The sequence below is a fragment of the Chelon labrosus genome (genome assembly GCF_963514085.1).
Source record: "Chelon labrosus genome assembly, chromosome: 3".
NCBI lineage: Eukaryota > Metazoa > Chordata > Actinopteri > Mugiliformes > Mugilidae > Chelon > Chelon labrosus.
The window spans coordinates 14,857,637-14,877,954 of NC_140339.1; the positions used below are offsets into that span (position 1 = coordinate 14,857,637).

Consider the following 20,318-nt stretch of genomic DNA (forward strand, 5'->3'; position numbering starts at 1 on the left):
GAAGTCCTTTGGCTCCAAGTCATATTTCACCAAAACAACCTTACTGTTTTTTTGGAACATTGTTACTGCTGCATTAACATAGAAGCGGCAGTTGTCCCTAAATTAGCAAATAGAGATATACAGTATAATAAAGGTTTCAAGGTTTTTATTGTCTTTGCAAAACATGTGGATAAACAATAACACAATAAACTAAATAATCTCAAATAAACTAAAAAATCCCATGCAAGGATAAAAATAGCATAGTGCATTTGGTGTACAGTGGGTATTAATAAGTAAATATATGTCTAACTGTACATATATTGCACAGTAAAGTACTATTTTAGGTGTTAGAGATTAAATATAAAAGCACACAAAATATCCGTGTGAAGAACTTTAGAGAAAGGGGTAGTTTTAATGGTGTACCAGCAGGTGGCAGTGTTGCGTGCTGTCTGCCGTGATTCTGTAAAGAGAAGAAGAAACTTGACCTTTGACCGGTACTGGGTGGACGTGACGTCATGCGTTGTTTACGACGGATGAGCGTTGCTGTTAGCATCCCCACACTTGGCTAGTTTGTTTTTCCAAGAACACATTTCGTATTCGACGGGACATGGGTGTGTTTGGGAATTAAAGTAGAAATGAAAAGCTCCGCACAGTTAAGGTAAATAAACCGTGTTGTTATAGAAAGTAATGTGCTACTAGCAACCAATGGGCTAGCATTGCTAATGTTCTAAAACAACTCTGGCAGGTTAGTTAAAATGCTAAGCTAACTGAAGTTTACCTGCACCAACGCAATGCTAGCTGCACGTTGTGATGTGTTTTGTTAAATGTTGTGTGTATGGCAGCTTCGCTCGTTGTCAGCGTCAAACGTATTGTTACCGGCAGTTTTGTGTTTGCAGAGATACACAGCGGAAAAACATAGCACTGTCTTGACAGCAATCTATTTAAATGTGGAGCATGTAAACTAATCTCTTACACCATCATGGATATTAGAGTTAATTCTAAATGTTTTGTAAATGTTGTCTCGGCTGTGTGCATCCGTGTGCACCACTCACTTGCCAGTTCATTAGGTACACTAATGGAGTCTGATACATTCAAATATAACAGCACTAAACCTGTGCTTTATGACTGCTATGATGTTCCGTTTATGTTAAAAACTGTGTCATAAAGGTGACAGTTCAACAGGATGATCGTTTTAGAGGATGAGGTTTGTGGTGCCGTTTAACCGGACCTGAATTAAACACTAAGGTGCTTCTGTTATTTACTGTGTGCGATATTCAACTGTACTACAAACCACTGCCTCCAAAATGAAAACCCAGTTAAATCAGCAGCTCTCTCTGGTTATTTTAAACTAATTCTGAATGCTGTAAGCTTCACAAAGCTAAGATTTAGTGCAGAACTGTTACGTTAGAATGCATTTGTTTTACCTCTGTACCTAATGAACTGGCAAGAGAGTGTAGCTATATGTTATAAGAAGAAGTGACAGATGAACAAATGCCCTGCTCTTCTCCTTTACAATGATGAAAGAAACACTGCTTTTTGTGATGCTTCTCTCCATCTTCTCGTCTTTTCAGGAAATAGTAATGCCATAGAGGGAGGAGGCTTCCCCAGCTGTCCTCCACCAGGGAGGAGCAGTCTTTTCGGAAATGGCGACTGAACTTCATGAGACCATATTCATGGCCAAGCAGGAGCGCCACAAAAACCTCTTTCTTAACTACAAAAACTTGAACATTTTCCCCGTGGAGCTGCTGAAGGATGAAGGCCTGCAGTTTCTGGAGAGACTGTACATGAAGAGGAACTCGCTCACTACACTGGTATTTGTCCATGTCAGACAGTATGTGTTTATTGTTGTCCTGTGTAATCATTAATCAGAAGATGACGCAGGGGCAATTTTAAAACATGAAAACTAACAGTTTCTCAAGTATATTTCCTGTGAGATTATTTATTTTTGTTTTTATTCTCTCTCTATCAGCCTGACAATCTTGCTCAGAAGCTCCCAAATCTTATTGAACTGTAAGTATTCTGCTGAGCTTTGTTATTTTATATAATGCAGCTTAAATAATCGTAATAATTACTGTTGAACAGCAAAGGTGTACCATGTTTGCTGACTGTTATGATAGGACAGGTGGCTGGCGAAGTTTACAACCAGATGTTGTTGCTGTTAAAATGAGGAAAAACATCGTGAACATTGCTCTCAATGTGTCGCTCACTTTTTTTTTTCCATTTAAGGTATTTGCACTCTAACAACATAGTAATTATTCCTGAAGGTAAGTCCTTTGCTATGTCATAATAACTTTACACCGTTTATTAGATGTTAGCTACGTTTAGTTTGTCCGTTTGTACATAAAGAAGGTTACTGGTTTTGATTCCCAGCTATTGGAAACCTGGCCAGGCTGCAGTCGTTAGACCTGAGCAATAATGCCCTCCAGCTCCTCTGTCCAGAGATTGGTCGACTGAGATCTCTACGGCACCTGAGACTGTCCAATAACCAGCTGAAATGCCTTCCTCCAGGTAAAGCACAGCAGACGTCTGTCCTCGTTTCACTCATCTCTGACAGTTTTCTCCAAATCCAAGTTATTCCGTCACTTCGAATATAAACATAAATGTAAAAGAAACCATGCATTTAAAAGACTCTTCAGGACGATGCTTTAAAAACTGACCACACGATGCCACGCAAAGACACATAAGACTCAAAAGATGGGTACAAATGGGTACAATAAGAGATCTGACTTTAACTGATTCAAGTTCATAGAAAAATAGGATGAAACCAGATTTACAGACGCTGACTGCACATTTATGTGTACGTTGTTAGCCCCACACAGCTCACATGCATGAATCTGAGTTTGGCATGCATGTAAATTACTGTTCATTTCCATGTGTGGAAATATTTATTGAACTGAGTTGTAAGTATTGTGTCTGCCAGCAGAGGGCAACAGAGTCTGAATCACAGTGAAAAGTAGATTGTATTCTGAGCGTGGCTGTGAACAACACACACAGTTTATCTGTAATTAAAGCTAAGATTCATCTTATTTTAGAGCTAAAAATCCATATGATTCTTGAAAATTAACAACTAGAATTATTCTTCAACCTCACATCTTTAATGTCATATTACATTATGCCATCCTCAGCATACCCAGATTTAGTCGATAATTTGAACATTTTGCGTCAGCGTTAGATTATTATTTGTTGTGTCTGTGAAAGTCACATACTCAGTCAGATAACTTTTTGTCTACTGAAGATCTGTTCTATTTATATTTTGTGTGTGTGTTTGTTTTTGTAGGTTCAGTTTATCAAAGTGTCCTCAGGTCATAGAACTTTCTTCCTCACTTTGAGTCAATGTCAGACGAAAGGAAAATTAATTACCTCAGAGTCAAAGGATTTAGTCAACTAAAACTGTTCAAACATGCCCCTTTAAGAATATATACATATATCTTTTGAGACAGGAGTGATTTGGAATGACTTGTTTCCGTCTGTTATGTCTGACACCTGCAGAGATCGGTGATCTGCAGGACCTGGAGACTCTGGACTTGTCAATGAACCAGCTGATGTCTCTACCAGATCGGCTCCACCGATGTCTCTCCCTGCAGAATCTAACAGTGGACCACAATCTGCTGGGCCACGTTCCTCGACAGCTCTGCTGGCTGCACCGCCTCAACCAGCTCTCCATGGCTGCTAACCGACTGACGTTTCTACCGCTCGGTCAGTATATTCCCATACCTCCTAGTTGCCATAGTGATGTAGATTCGCAGTGAGCAAGGCAAGGTTACCGTGTCCGTGTGTTTCAGATCTGGGCAGATCACGAGAGCTGCAGTTTGTGTTTGTGGACAACAATGTGGACCTTAAAGGCCTCCCCTCCTACTTGTACAACAAGGTCATCGGCTGCAGCGGGTAAAAACCTTCCCAGACAGCTAACCACAAGTGACTGATTTGAATACTTGCAAACACACACACACACACACCAGATGCACATAAGAAAAAAAAAACATGACATATGCAACAAAACACAACAGCCACAGTCGTAACAGGTGATTTGTCTATATCTGTGTGTTGTTCGTGTGTAGATGTGGTATATCCTCTCAAGCACTGGTGGGTGATCTGGGCGAAGTGCTGGGTGAGGCACTGAGTGAGGCCCTGGTTGGGCTGCCGGCTGAAGTGAAGGTGGTGGGCTCAGAGACGGATAACGTGGTTCCCCTGGAGGAGCTGGCTTTGAGGACACTGCACCGCATCTACCACCACCGCCCGACAGGTGAGGAGACGCCGCTTACATTTAGCTTTTCAAAGCACTTTTTCCATCACTAGAAATGGGAAAAGTGAGTTTCTTTGTAATAAGATTATTGAAAGCTTTTGTCCACCTGACTTCCTGTTTTGTTGTTGGCAGACCTCAACTTGCTGCCTCCCATCACCCTTCCAAAGAGCCTGCTGGACCTGCTGCAGTTCCCCATGGGTCACTGTCATCGATGCAGCCAAGCCATGTTCACCATCATCTACCCCAAACTCTTCCCCCTCCGTGACACCGCCCTGGCAGGAGTGCACCGCAGGTCAGAACAAATACACCCATTTTTCCGGTTCTGCCACAGAAGAGAGACTATAGCGGCCTGCCCAGTTGTTCTCATCCACCCCTTCCCTCTCACATCTCCGTTCTTTCCCCTTCAGGACGACTGTGAGTTTTGTGGCTTACTGCTGCTCCAGTCACTGCCTCCGGACCTTTGACCTCCAGGGCTGACATCTCTCCCTTCTCCCCGTCCGCCTCCGCTCGTCGGTTGTCGGCTGGTTTCCACAGGGTGACGGATCACGTGTGTGTCACCTTGCAGTGAACAGTGGATCTCAAAGGTCTGTGTGCGTCAGTGCAGGAGCTCTGTGATTGATTACAATAGAAAGGACCACACAGAGGCAGCCTGTGCAGATGTTTTAGTAGTTCAGGTGATGGACATTTCAACACTTTGACATACATGATCTCTCTGCAACTCACCAGCTGGTGCATTGTATTCCTGTGTGTGTATTGGGGGGGGGGGTCATCATAATAACTACTGCGCTCATTCTAAAAACAAGCGTGCAGTATTAAACCGGCGCTAACAACCCTCCCTACTCTCAAATGGGCACTTTTAACAACAAACACTCTTTAATTTTAGTGAAATTATTATTATTTTTTCACTTTTGATTGGGGGTAATGTTTGAAATTTGCAGTCTGCTTTGTGTCACAGCTTAATGAAGAATATTTGAAGGCTTATGAATTGAAGATATATTTAGTATGTGTTATTTTCAGCAGCTGGTATATGAAGTTGTTCATCTCTAACAGAACAAAGAAAGTCACATTTTACTAACAGCAGAAAAAAATGTAAAATCTACATTTGAGATAGCAGCCTACAGCCTGAGGTCGGATTCATGCTCATAGTTATGTAGCTTTTCTAAAAATCAGAGATCCACTCTAAATAATGAGTCAGGGATTCGTCTCACATATCTGTCTAACAGGTTCTGAGGTCTTGTCACATTTTGCATTGTCTTTCATTTTTTACGGTAAGTATCAGCTTTCAAGTTTTGACTTATTTTGCAGTAGAGTTTTATATGTTATATGTTAAAGCGGTATCTCTTTGACTATTATTAAGCATTAAGTTAATACTCTGTTACACGAACCAAAAGTTAGATAGCTGCTGCTGTGGTTTAACGTCCGTTGAGTCGCTCCGTTTGAATTCTGAGTTTTCTGTCGCTGCCCGAATGAAGAGAGTTTTGGACACTTTAGAGGCGCCGTGTGATTCTCATTGAACTGATGCCTGTGTGTTGTTGTTATTGTTCTAATTTATCTTTTGTTTTGATTGCATCTGGCAGTAAATGTTGACTGATATTTGACTTTCCATGACTTTGTGCCTTTTCTTAAACCCCAAACCATCCAGCGGTCCGGTTTTCTTTAGGCCAGGACACTCAAGCGCTTTGGTTTAGTGTAATGTGGGATACAGGCCTAAGGAACTTCCTGCCAACAGGAAGCCCTTGTGCCAGAAAGCCCAGTGCCAGGCTTGACAGGAGAACATTGCTTATCTCCTGAGTTGGTTGCGCTAAGAATTGCATTTCCTGCCTCATATGTTTCTTTTCACCCTTGTTGTCCACAGACACAATAACGGCACATGAGTAGCTGTGGCATAATAATGGGTGCGGAGCAGAAAGCAGAGCGGCTCCATTACCTGGATCGATGACATGTTCAGACAAATGTAGGACCGTGAGCCTCTCTGCCTCTCTGCACTCCCTCTGGGGTTATCGCATCTCAGCCGACTGCACGTGTGAAATAACACATGAGATCAGATCTACTGTTCAGCACATTTAAAACAAAAAAACAAAAAACAAAGCAAAGTGTGATGAAAATGTACATGAACGCAAATCTGCACCCAAAACGAGGGCAGAACAGATTAATGCTGCGCGAAACACTGAACAACACTGAACAACCCCAACGACCAAAAGAGGCCCAAAGCACATGTGATCAGTCACACTGACCTGAACATGTTCAGTTCAAGTCAACATAAAGTCAAAGAAGGAGACAGAAAGATTAGATCTGTTGAATCTGTTCTGGTTTGGATGATCGTTTAACGCCTCCATTCAAGGACACAAACTGACCACAAAACTATTTCACCTTCAAAATACATCACATATGTCTGATACCTCACAAAAATGGTGCCATCTAGTCCTCTCAACAAATGATCACAGGTTATCACAGAAGGTGACCTATCAACCGATGTTCCACCAATGCCCATTTCAAGCACATCAGTCTGTGACAGCCTTGTCATTCCAGTCAGCATGTAAACTTCCTGTCCACACATGACGTTGTCATCCTTGCACATCCTTCAGGAGGAATGTCCCCACGAGTATGAATACGTTTTTAAAGTGGGACACGGCACAAATTCAAGATACATCAGAGATATTCAGGACCTAAAGCCCCTGATGATGACAGTATCTCTATATTATCTTCCAAAGAAAAAGCAAGAAATAATCCCAAAAGCAATGGCAGGGATTAATCCATCTTGAAAACTTCTACGGGAGCACAGCAGGCTGAACAGATGGTGTCCGGGATGGTCAGAGGAAAAACCTGAGATTGTCTTTACCGCGCTACATTTATCAGTTAAAGACAATTAATTGTTGTGCAGTAAATTAAAACACCTGAAAGGATACACTGCTCACTTAATGGGAAACCTGGGTCCTGCCATTTATGCTGCTACGCAGCCCCATACAAAACTAAATGGAATCTACTATGCATTAACTTTTCTTTAACAATGTGAGCTACAGTTACTCGTCTGTTGGGTGCTACCACGCAGCCCTGCCTTCACTCCCCCCGTGCATCAGTGAGTCTTGGCTGCCAATGACCTTGTTACCAGTTCACCACTTCCTTTCCTTCCCTGAACCACACTGACAGGTACTGACCACTGCAGACCAGGAACATCTGCCATGGCAACTAGATAATCAGTGTTACACAATTGACCAATTCTGAGCAGCTAGTCATAATATTATGGTCGATCGTTTATAAGACGAGTCAAATCAGGTCCACGGCAGTCAGGTAAAATAATTATTTCTTCGTCACGTCCTGAATACAAGACAGTTTTTTTCTTGGAAACAAATCAATGATGAGCATGAATGTGTAAGAGGAATCTTCTAAATGAAAGGTGTATCCAGAAGAGTCTTTTTTCACGTGTGTTCATAATTTACAGTTTATCGATCGCTGACCTCCGCCACAGGACCAACCTGGAGGAACCATCTGTCACACATAAAAAAAAAAAAAAAAGAATCACTTGCAAACGACGGCCTTTTTACTGCATGTGTCGTGTTGTGCATAAATTCACACACATCTTGGAAGCGCAGCGGCCGGGGAGACGAACTGGTTCGTCTCCATAATCAATGCCAGTACGCAGAGATCCATTGTGTCCAGAGTGGCTGCTATTGGATCATCGGTTAGGAGGGAGTGCTTTAATGGTTTCTTCAATGGGCCGGTGACCACACGTGGAAAAAGGCTGATCCATCACCTGTAAAGATCGGATATACTGTTAATCTGACTGCCCTCATTGGGCCTTGAGGGCCAAGTGGACGCTCTGCTGAGAAAGAGACGTGTGTAGGATGTGTCTAATGAAGACATGATGAAGAAGACTGTGGAGAGGTAAAGAGAAAGACGCAAAGAGCAGCAGTGATGAGCAATCAGCATTCAAATGTGTTAAACCGACAAGTGACGGTGAGGTGGGGAACAGCTTTAGATAGATGGAGCAGAGGAGGAGAGGGATGATATCATGCCCTGTACGTCTGTTAACCACCGCTAACTCTTTATTCCTTTTCGGTCTTACACCACCACCAGATACGATCTCACGGACATAGTCCAGGCACCATTTTTCTGACCTTTGACCTCCTTAATGCAGCTTGTTTTGCTTTGTCTGCCCACTCAGGTGCTGATATGAATCATCTAAGGCCGGTAATCCTGTGATGTGTAAATAGTAAAGATTATATCAGTAACCTGTGTAAAATTTCACTTCAAAAATACAGCAGCGTCAACTACTTTCAGCTATGCAGCAAAGAAACGTAAATAAAATTATTAGGCCACAACTGAAACTGGCAAAACTATTCCATCTTATTAGAAAATTAAAGTTGCCAGTGAAGTATAATAAAGCAGCCAACAGGAAACTATCTGACAAGTGTTTGCTAGCTGATTGTCACTGCCTCTGCTGAAGAAATCTTGTTCGTTCGTCTTCACTCCGAGGCATTAGTGGTTTGCTGTGAATGCAGCACTCATGCCCATGAAGAATTTATGACGCGTGTTCTGAGCAATACGTTCCGACCGCCCACCTTTTCAAAATGCCATCAGTCAACAGAGGGTCAGAGCCTGAGCGCTGGAAATGAGATCTCCTAAGTGATGGCGGGGTTGTGTCACGGGCAGGTTAGTTTCTGCGCGGGCAAATGGAAGGAGGGTCAGATATGTGTAGAGAGGATGGACGAAGGGAAATTAAACGGCACTGTACAGACGCTCAGTCTCTCTTTGACTTTCTCTGCAGCTCTCGCGCAGAATTTTAATGTACAACACCAGACTTTCTCATAATCACTGTCACAACAGCAGCAATATGTTTTCTAATAGTAGTAGCTAATGATAATAATAGCCTAATTCTTTCTGTTTTTCTGTTATTCTGACAGGGAGCACTCTGCTTTCTAATTGCTGAGCAGTCAGACTAAAGTACCACTAATGAATATTTTAAATGTTAACAGAAAGCCAGTCTAGCAGCCAACACGGCGCTTTGAACAGGGCTCAGCTGCCCTACCTTTTATCCGCTACCTCTGACGTCAGAGGGCGCGGCCATTTTGTGAGCGGCATCAGATTTAAGAGAGTGAGGCAGGAAGTCAGGAGACGGAACTATCAAATTAAAAGCGACGACAAGATCAAAAAATAAATAGATACTGAAAAGAAACTGCATTCTTCTTCCTCTTATTTTTAATATCATTATGATTGTTGTTGTCGTTGTTAAAAAACAAACATCTTTGGGATACATGAGTTCCTACACTAATTTTAATTTATAGAAACAGGTGGACTGTTTTAGAGTATTATTTAAACCCAAAGTCAGTCCAGCTAGATAGTTAAGTCTGGGTTAAGTCAAAGTCAGCTTCATTGTCAATCCTATAGATCAGGGGTCTTCAACGTTTTCCAGGCCAAGGACCCCCAATCTGATGGAGAGATGGAGCGGGGACCCCCTACTTATATATATATATTGTATAAAATTGTGTTTTATATTAAACTTTATTTACATCAAGATGGTTGACTCTGTTGCCGTTTATGATCACTACTATCAGGAAATCGCCCATAAATATATGTTATATAATAGTTAGAGCCTTGATTCTTTTCCCCATAATCCCCAAGCTGTATAACATTTAAAAAGAACTTCATGTGTGTTTAAAAAAAATTGTGGAGGTGAATATAAAAAAATGTCTAATCAATCAAAACATTTTCGCGACCCCCCTGCAGTACCTCCGCGGACCCCCTAGGGGTCGCGGACCCCCTGTTGAAGACCTCTGCTATAGATCACAGGTGTCAAACATACGGCCCATGGGCCAAAAGCGGCCCGCCAGAGGTTCTAATCTGGCCCGCAGCATGAATTTGCAAAGTGCGAAAATTCAATGAAAATAACTGATATCCCTAATTTGTCTACTGTTTTAGTCAGAGAAGTGGATAGAAGACAAGCAGCAGTCAGCAATTTGCCCAAATTGGACTTATTTGACTTAAAAAATTTCTTAGAAGAAATAAAAATAAATTACTTGTTCTTCTTCTTGTTGTCTTGTCTTCTTTTTCTTTGTACGAAAACAAATGGAAAAAGTCTGCAGTTGTTACTTATAGGTTTTTATGCTGCTATCTCACTGGTCCGGCCCGCTTGAGATCAAATTGGGCTGCATGTGGCTCCCCGAATTAAAATGAGTTTGACACCCCTGCTATAGATTGATTGAAATTGTGTTTCTCTAATTGATTGAAATTGTGTTGCAACAACTTATACACTGAACTAAGTTGATAAACATAAAAAAAAAAACTAAGGCACATAAAAGATTCAAGTGGTATAAAAAGTAAGGCAAATAACAGTGCATTTCAATTATTATTATTATTAGTATACCAATAATAATAATATTGGCAATGATAATCACCATGACCATCCCTGTCATAAATATAACTATTCAAAAATTCATAGTTTATTGTCATGTGCACATGGAAACGTATTTTCCTGTAACATCAAGTATATTATACAAATATACATATAATACAAAATATAAAATAATAATAATAATAAGTAGTCGATTAGTGTTTGAATTGTCCTCATGTGATCAACGTACAATAAATAGCGCGGGACTATCTTTAAGGGGAATGTTGTTCTCGAGGGACATATTTGTGTGAGAGTCTTATTTCTTACTCGTGGCCTCAGTTTAAATGATTTGAATATTTTTTACAGAGTGCCTGTGCAGTATGTAGCTGAGTGGCATAGCTTGAACTTATGTTCTCAAATAAAGTGCAGTCGAAAATACGGTTGCTATATTACCGATGGAGCGAGCTTGGCGAAACAGTTGCCATGCGTAAAGAAGTCGTTACGACGCCTAGACGTTTTATTTTGTGAAAGGTAAACCGGAAGTGTGAACGTGTAAATCCGCGAGGCTTCACGTTTTGGGCGGGAGGAGGAGGAGGGTGTGTTTCCAACGGGGACAGTCCCGTTAAACGGAGCGGTGGAGCGGACAGACATTTTCATCCTGTACGGACACAAACACAGCAAAATAAACAGAAGAAAAACAAGAGCGGAAGAAACTTAACCAGGTAGGTTTGACAATTTTATTTTGTTTTTAGTTGTTTTTACTGATACTTAAAAACAAAAAAACGTCAGGTTAAGTTTGAATTACTCATAAAATATGTTGAAGTAAACCGACAACAGCGTATTTATCACACAGCTACCGTGTCGAACTTTTTAACCGTGATATCGTCTAACATTTCTTACAGCTTTTGTGTTGTATTTATTTATTTTACCACACCTATGAAGTAAAATACGACAGAAAAGGTGAGGCGTCTTAATAGCTTGATTTGTGTGCACATTTTTAGGGGTTTTCCGTGACGACTCACCTCAGTGTTTGGATGGGAGTCCCCGTCTTAAATATATTACAGGATTAAAGTAGTTGTTGTGAGGATTAAATGAGAGGAGCCTCTGTGAAGTTGTGTGTGTTGAGAGTTTAACTGGCGGTGAGAGGAGACTCGAGTTCAGCACCACGGACAGCTCCGACTCTGTCTGAAACACACGGGCTGCAAAACACAAACCGGCAAAAAAAAAACCAACATCTCATGTAAAACACCTTTAATCTCACACATATCCTAACAAACCGAGAAATCTGTCATTTTCCACTCCTATGTGTTCCTCTTTATATTTATGTGAAACAAGGCAGAGTGAAGGAAGTGAGTCTTTCCTGCATTTCAAACAAGTGAAACCATATATGTTGTCAGCGCTTTTGAGGACAACATAGTGTATTAATGCCGAGATTGTTGGTGTAGTTTTTTGCCTAAAGGGAGCAAACTTGTCCTTGGTGTTGATTTAGTGGCAGGAGGCTGTTTCTGGTCGATCCAGAGGGACGTTTACTTCCTGTTGTTGTCCCGACAAGCATTGACTGAACAGGGAGCCATAACAATAACAGGTCCTTTTCAAAAGTGTCTCTTCCGTCTTTCCACTGATCTATGTGTGTTGTGGGATAGTCGCAGATGTCCAAAAAAGCTGTAGTTGTTTGTCAAGGACACTCTCATTTCACAAAATATTCATCACATACAGTGAAACGAGGAAATAAAGTCTGAATCTGTGAGTGAATGTGAAACTAGAGGTTGAATGTAGTTGTTCTCGTCGTTTAAATGAATGCATTTAAGTCCCTGTTAGGAGAAAAAGAGCTTCATACAAAACTGTTGGTCCTGCCTGTTCCTGTCCCGCACCTGTGTTAATGTCAGTGAGGACAAAGGGCTCAGGCCGACTCTTAAGCAGATCAACACGTGTGAGTTGCCTTTGTTTGATAGCCTGGCGTTTGTTTGTAACCAGAGTAAAACGAGTGAACATGTAGACTCTTCAGTGAGGAAAGCGGCTACAGGCGGCCCAGTACAGTCAGTTAAAACCTGATCGTGTGTCGCCTGATTGTTATGGATATTCTTGCTCATGTCTGTTATGAGTTTGTGACCTCTTTATTTTTGGAGAATAGATTTTGTGATGAAGTTACAAAAGAGTTAAATTAGCATTTAGATTGGCTGTGTACTACTGCAAAATTCAGCACGTAAATTGCGATAAGCTCTTTCATGTGTTCTTTGGCAGCAGCTGGTGAGCTTAATCTTTACTTTGAAAGGTAATCAAAGACTGTCCTATTTTTGTTCTAAACGTCTGCTATAAATAGGTGAATGAAGGCTAGGAGGCTGGTGTACAACAAACCAAACATTACTTATTGGATGCCAGAGGAACTGGAGTGTTTTTTTGTCTGCTACTCCGGAGCTGAAATGTTCCGTTAAACATGAACCAATCTGTGCACAAATCAAATTTCTGGTCAGAAAATGGTTCCTGCTTTTACTGCCACATACCTGCCACCCCTCACCTTCACCACCACAGGCTGACTCCCCCTCAGCACCCTTCACTCACTGCTCCGTCACCCCTCCACACAAAAAGGTGAGAAATTACCACCAGCCTCCAGCCTGGACCTGCTACTGTAGATCCGCTGAAAGCACACGCGCACACATACAGGTTAACACATTCTGTTCTCTCGTCTATGTCAGTCACAAGCTTTAATTTATTCCCATTGTGGTGTATTCATCTCGTTCTCCTTGTCACAGTCTTCTTTTTCTCTTGCTCCCTTATTAGGTTAAAGCAATAAAATGAGCACAGAGATCACATTTACAGTCTGTTTCTGGAAACTGCAGCTTTTGGGCATGCACATTTATCTAAATAGACTTGTTATAAATGTACCAGCACAAGTTTTCGGTAATTCCATCTTTTCCTGGAGGGGAAGAAGTTTTTTTTAAAAAGCGGTCTTGGATGTTTTTGTCTTCCCCACAGTTTGTATTTAGAGTTAATCAGTTTAGTGCTACTTACGGGGGTGTTGGCTCAAGTGATCTGACTTTACTTGACAAAAACAAATGTGTTTTAATACCACTGGCTCACAAGGACTTTCCCTATTCTCCATTTTTCATTATACTTTAAAACAATTTAGCAATCACTTTATAAAAAAAGGTCAGTTTTGAGAGGGGATAAGCACTTAACCTGGCTGGTTCAAACTTGTACAGTTGAAATCCTGTGTTTTAGTTATCAGCCTGATAGGTCCTCCCGCCTCTTTTATTTACTGGGAAACTGACGGCACCTGCTAGAAAGTCACAGCTCTGTTCCATAAAGAGGAGTAGACAGCAGCGGCATATTTACATTTAAAGCTATAGACACTGAAACAACCTGTTTAGAGTGTGGCTAAAACAATATACACGCAAGGTTGAATAAATGATTTGTGTGTTAGTTTGAGCTGAAATCTGAAAGACACATTCAGGGAACATATGACACTTAAATTGTCTTATTAAACAAGGCTGTAATAGGGCACCTTTAAAGGTACATGGTGGAGACTTTGGTCACTTGGAGTACTATCTAGCTGGGTTCTTTTCCGCTGTGTGATGCCATACATTCTGTTAGTTTTACACTAAAAACATGAACATACACTTGTCAGCTACAATATTAAAAACCACTAACAGGAGAAGTAAATAACATTCACCAACTTGTGACAATACAATGTTCTGCTGGGAAACCTTTGGACCTGACATCTGTGTGGATGTTACTGTAGACATGTACCACCCACTTAGACCAGACCAGGTACCTCCACCCCATAGCAAAGACACTCCTTGATGGCAGCAGCCATCTCCAGCAGGATGTAGCCTGACACAGGCACACACACAAAAAAACAGTTCAGGAACAACTCAAAAAACATGAAAAACAGCACAAAGTGTTGACCTGGCCTCTAAATTCACTAGATCCCAAACTGATCAAGTATCTGTGGGATGTACTGGAACAAGCCTGATCCACAGAGGTCCCTCACAACTGTTTTGGAGGCACAAGGGAGACCTACACACTATTAGGAAGGTGGTCGCACAATTTGAATTACGTTTAAAAAATCATCTTTGCAAGTGTTTTATGGGGCAGGGATTACGTTTAATGCACTTGTTAGACATCGAGGATACATGCAGTGTGTGTGTGTTTGTGTGTGTTGATGAGAAACACCTCATGTGCTCTTTCAGATGAAAAAGGCAGCTAACTTTCATTTTGAAGCTCTGAATAATCACATTTTCAATTTTCTCATGTCTGTGTTCTGGATGTGACGCTCCATCGAGATCTCATATCTAAGATTGTCATATGATCCCCTCCAATTGATCATCGTGACATGGTGGACCTGTAGAAACCTGATACTCTGTAGCGATGACCCTTAAGTCAAGGTTGATAGCTTTACTGCATTGAAAATATGTCAATAGTTGTCTAAGTGGTGAAAAAAATAATATTATCAGAACATTTTTGTGCTGTTAGCGTGTACATGTGTTTATTTTAAGCCTGTAGTTTGTGCATATGCTCTGTGGTCTAAGCAATGGGAACTGTTTTTGTCTTCCTTCATCCCTTGTGTCATACTTATGCACAGTATGTGTGTTTACATGCTCCTATATCTATTTTCATATATACTGTACTATATGTGCCTGTCAGAGCCATACATGTATAAATGAAGAGCATGAGCAGAACAGCATGTTGACAGGTGTCCACTGGAATGTGTGCATGCAGCGAGAGAGCAAAGAAGAAACGGGGGTGGTGGTGCAAGTGTGTATTTGTGTGTGTGTGTGTGTGTGTGTGTGTACTCTCTAGGTTTTGTGTGCGGCAGCAGAAGTGAGAGAGAAAGACTGTGAACGCCAAAGTGAAAGAAAAGGGAAAAGCATTTGTGAAGGAAAGTGAAAGAGAAGGCGAGTGGTCCACGTGTTATGTAAGTGTTGTGAGGCATGTGTGTATCCTGTAGGCCTACAGATTAATCCAGTGGGTTTTATCCTCAGTGAATGGGACAGTGGGGCTTTGCAGTGATTATCCCTGCAGGCCACAGATGATTGCTTTGAATCTTCTGTATGTCCCACACTTCCATGTTCGCCTGCCTGCACATCCTCCCCTCTACTTCCTTTATTGTCAGCATGGTGACGTTAAAAAAAAAAACAAAAAAATTTGACACATCATAAAATTTGAGACGTCTGTAGGTGGCAGATTTTTTTAGTAAAATAATTGCTGTAGTCATCCTCTGAGTTTGGAAGTTTGAGGCCTGTCTTAGTGTGATGATTAATGTATATTTAGTTTTTTTTTTCTAAATACTTACGCCCCCACTCAATATCCATTTCTCTGGTTAATCTGCTTCTCTCAACAGTAGCCCGCCTGCCATAGCTTTCTGCCTGTATGTCTTCCCTGTGTTATGTAACAAGGAAATGTCAGAAATGCAATCTGCTCCATCATCCCTGCTCAGCTGAGACAAAAATGGCTCAACCTATTTGTTTTGGCTGTAACCCTTCGTCAAAGCAAAGGTGTTAAAATCAGAGCCAGCATCTAAAATGGTACATTTTCGCACTTGCTGCCAGGTGGTGTGCGACCTTGTACCTCTTTGCCCCCCTGCCAATGAGCAGCAGCTTCATTATATTTCAGTTTAGCCAGAGATCCAGCCTTTAGGGTCTTAAATAGCACATTACGTTGAGGCAGTTGTAGAAAATCTCAGTAATATTTTCCTGATGAATTAGTTTTTACCCCAGATTTCCTCAGTGATTTTCCACAACAGATTTGTCTCCGTGTGCCCCTCCTGCCGCTCCATGGGGAATGTTTTAATTCGGCGAGGCCATATTGTCACGGCAGGCGCTACCGTGGGCAGGAAACCGGCTTGTTCCATTCACGCTCAACCGCTGTGGTCAACCTGGATGGAAACCAGGAGGCTCGATTATAAAGCTGTTCGCTGAACATTTGACATCCGCCCTGCATTTCTGAGAGATTTGGATTTATGCCTAATATTTCAGTTTGTTTGTGCAAACCTAGCTGATGTGTTACTGAACAGTAGAGGAACTGAATGAATGAGATTATGTATGCATGCATACAGAAAACATCGTAAAATGTTCTTTATAGTGTGGTTAAATGCATTTTGGACACTGCTCTTGCAACTATAGAAGTTTAAAGATTTAAAGTTTCCATTTTTAAATTAAAAAAATACTCTAGTAGTGTTAATAAACACTAGCCAGTAAGTCCAGGCTGTTTATGTGCGTGTAAGTGTGCTATATAGGAGAAGCAGCATGTTGTATTTTTAAGTCTGTGCTTTATTCTGTGTCTTTATGACGGTACATGCATGTTACATTAGCAGTCATGCATAACGTGGTGGGGGAACTGTCTGAATAGTTCAGCCCTCAGGCTCAGTCATGCTCCCTGCACAGGTCACATCTACACACATGGAATTCCTGCTTATGGGTCAGCATGGAGGTGGTAGCGGTTTGCACTGCACTATCTGCTTGGAATAAAATAACAAAAAAAAGGGGTTAAATGCATTTTTGTCAGTAACACATGTTCAGTTTTAATAATAGATCAAATCCTTGATCACCAAACACAGCAACCAGCAGATTAAATATGGTCACCGTGTGAATAAACGATCCACCTCTTAGGCTCCTGTGAGAAGGACACTGCACGGAGCAGAAACCTGAGCTGAAGGAAGTGATGCACTGCAACAACCCAGACCCTTTACTGTTGTTCGGATGTACGTGTAATATGAAGGCCGTCTGAGAAGAGTTGATGTAATAAGTGTCAGCGGGTACTTTACCCTCACGAGTGCCTACAGACAGATTTGAATCTATATGTCGCTCTGCTTAGCCCAGACTGACCAGACAAACTGAAATCCACTTGATTGAAGCCTTTAGCGTGTGTGGAGGAGTGTAAGCAGGAGCATGCAAGTATGTGTGTGTTTACATTTATATGTGTGTGTGTGTAACTGAAGGGTATCAGCCATCTCTCCATCTTAACAGTAGCCTCTCTGACGCCACCGTAATTGTTTTTCCAGGGTTACACAGCTCTGAGTGTGCATGTGGTTTATTACTGAGTGCAGCAAAACGCAGAAACCTGTGAATGCTGGGTATGTGCGCGTCTAGGTGTACATGCTTGCAGGGTTAGCTAAAGCAGGGACAATGCCTGCCATCAGTTCAAATCAGGAATGACTTATTGGACATTGGTTTAAGCATTTACATCACTTTTTGGCTTTTTGTGCACAACTTTAAGCCTTGATTTAATTTGAACAGTAGAGTTATTAACAAATTCACCCACATACAGTTGCCATGAATGGGAACATTAGCAATAGAGACCAAAACAGTTTCTTGCTGTGAAGTTCTATTATGGAGGTCTATGAGGATTGACTTGCTGTGGAGGCAGCCTCGAGAGGGGAACTGTGAGTTTTTCATACTTCTGCGTTGGCAGCATTCTTCGCCCTGGAGGTTGAATAGGGTATAAAAAAAATATAAACCATAGCCCTGCACACACACAGTACACACTATGTGCTGCATGTACCCATGCTGTCATATGGACCTTCACACACATGCACCAGAAGATATAAAGGAGCACACATACTGTCACACACACATTGCCGCTGCTGCTGCATTAGTAATGTTGACCTGGCTGTATCTACTGAATAATGAAACATGGTTCTGCTTTGATGTGGCAAGATGTTGGACCCTCCCACCCCTCGAAACACACACCTACACACCCACACACACACACACACACACACACATCCATGTGCCCTGCTGCTGCTGCTCCCCTGCTTGTCCTTGGCCCACTTCTCCCTGTGTGATATTTCTCTGTGGTGAAGCGTGAACCTACACAAACACACACACATTTTTGAGTGTGACATGGTGGGTCTGCTGTCTCTGCCACTTTATAGCTCGGACTGAAAGAAGAAGCCAAGATTTGCTGGCATGTCTGTGTTATAATTACAGATTATGATGATTACCAAGTCATTGTGAAGCCAGTGTTAGACGCAGGCTTTCTTTGCCACAGTGTGGCTGCTGCAAATTGTCAAGTGAATTCAGCTGGAACAATACAAAAGATGGAAGCCAGGTGAAGGCAGGTTCAAATAAAGAGGTCATTTCTGAGTTCTCTCTGTGTTGAAATCTTTTTCAGCCTCCTGTCACTTCTCCTGCACTAATGTTCTGCCTGCAGAGCTGAATTGCAACCCTTCCAGACACCCAGCGGCTACCCAGGGTTCACCTATTGTTCCATTCAGTTTTGCACAACTAGCTTTGCTCTCAACTCTACAAAGCAGCATTACAGAAATAGCAATGCTAATTTCCAATCACTCTGTGCCTTCCATCTCATTTCCTAGCGCATCAGAAACTAATCCTGACAAAGAAAAAAAAAAAATGCACGAAAGGGAAAGAAAAATGCACGAGCTATGCTAAAAATCTCCCAGATTTAGGTTAGCGCTTCTATAAGCCTTTGAGAAACATACAGCTAAACAACTGACAGGCTGACCTGATTTCCCTGACTGTGAGATTCAGAGCAGCCTCTGTGTCCTGATGTCCTATTTCCTTCACAAACATTGTTTATCTCAGCGGCTGATTGATAGCAGTCTTTTGGGTTTTGTAGTGGAAGCAGTTTATCATGACAGACAGCAGAGGATGCTCAACATGTCCTTCCTGCTTGGTTGTGCGACACTTATTGGTAGTAACAGGAAATGCAGTTTAATACTACAAGTGAACGAACCCTGGAGACAGCAAAACAAACAATTTAACGAAGAAGTCAGGAAAAAAATGGGTCTTTCTTCTTTGTTCTGTGAGCAGCTGTGATCTGACGTTATGCTGCACACCACACAAATATGCAAACAGCGTGACACAGTGACAGGCATTGGAGGTGTGCAGCCTGTCCCCTGCAGCTCTTCATCTAATAGCTCACTGTGGGTGTTCCATCTTGTTCCATTATTTCCTGCAATATTTAAAACACATTCACGGCCAAAAGCACGACTGATAGACACCAAGTTCACTGACAAACAAACGTGTTGCATTTGCTGTTAATACTAAAAGTCAGATCATGGTTTTCCTGTTAAATGTTTTTAATATAAAGTCGCAGCTGTAGGAAGTGTTCGGTTTGTATTAGCAGCAATCTCTGAACCCATCGGCTGTTGTCTGGCGATGATGTAGGATGACTCTGACATTAACAGAACGTGCAATAAGGCTGTGTGACAGTTTGGGTGAATGTGTGTAATGCTGTGTTCATACTTGGAGCGACAGAAGTCACAAACGGCCAAGCGTAGCTGCCTACCCTGTTGGCATGATGCTGCTGAAGTTACTATAACACTTGACACCTCATATCGCAGGCTTCCACTGAAAATGACTTGTAGCTTGTTGCTCTTTTGCTGCTTGTCTGCATAAGTGATTACTCAGTCGTCAGACACCTTACACTAAAACACTGTGAAAACACATACGTAATATAGATCTGCACTGATCAGCCACAACATTAAAACCACTGACTGAAGTGAATAACATTGACCACCTTGTGACGATTCAGTGTTCTGCTGGGAAACGTTTGGACCTGGCATTCATATGGATGTTACTTAGACATGTACCACCCACCTAGACCAGACCAGACACCCCCACCCCATAGCAATGACACTCATTGATGGCAGCAGCACCCATCCCCAGCAGAATGTGGCCTGACACAAGCACACACACAAAAACTATTTAGGAACAACTCAAAAAAAAACATGAAAAACAGCACAAGGCGTTGACCTGGCCTCCAAATTCACTAGATGCTAAACTGATCACATATCTGTGGGATGCA

General features: G+C 41.8%; 2 protein-coding genes across 2 annotated transcripts in view; both read left to right on the plus strand.

Moving 5' to 3' along the window:
- The first annotated feature begins 339 nt into the window (after positions 1–339).
- Positions 340–5,820, plus strand: lrrc28 (leucine rich repeat containing 28). Its single transcript, XM_084541725.1, has 10 exons — positions 340–637; positions 1,551–1,790; positions 1,949–1,989; positions 2,206–2,243; positions 2,350–2,487; positions 3,469–3,675; positions 3,762–3,864; positions 4,038–4,222; positions 4,355–4,514; positions 4,630–5,820. Exons 2-10 carry the CDS (start codon positions 1,623–1,625, stop codon positions 4,697–4,699), a joined length of 1,110 nt encoding a protein of 369 aa, XP_084397851.1. The 5' UTR covers positions 340–637; positions 1,551–1,622; the 3' UTR covers positions 4,700–5,820.
- A 5,322-nt stretch (positions 5,821–11,142) lies between these two features.
- The window catches only part of LOC311509342 (synaptosomal-associated protein 25-A-like), a gene marked incomplete at its 3' end in the record, with an annotated part of 33,231 nt that continues 24,055 nt past the window's right edge, over positions 11,143–20,318 (plus strand). The window contains exon 1 of the mRNA XM_084574491.1: positions 11,143–11,272. The remainder of the gene's footprint in view (positions 11,273–20,318) is intronic.

What these genes read in the sequence shown, in the direction of transcription:
- lrrc28 (XM_084541725.1), top strand. Translation starts at nt 1,623, where the DNA reads ATGGCGACTGAACTTCATGAGACCATATTCATGGCCAAGCAGGAGCGC. An exon ending in AAGGTCATCGGCTGCAGCGG is followed by an intron (nt 3,865 to 4,037) that starts GTAAAAACCTTC and finishes GTTCGTGTGTAG; the next exon opens with ATGTGGTATATCCTCTCAAG. An exon ending in CTGGCAGGAGTGCACCGCAG is followed by an intron (nt 4,515 to 4,629) that starts GTCAGAACAAAT and finishes TTTCCCCTTCAG; the next exon opens with GACGACTGTGAGTTTTGTGG.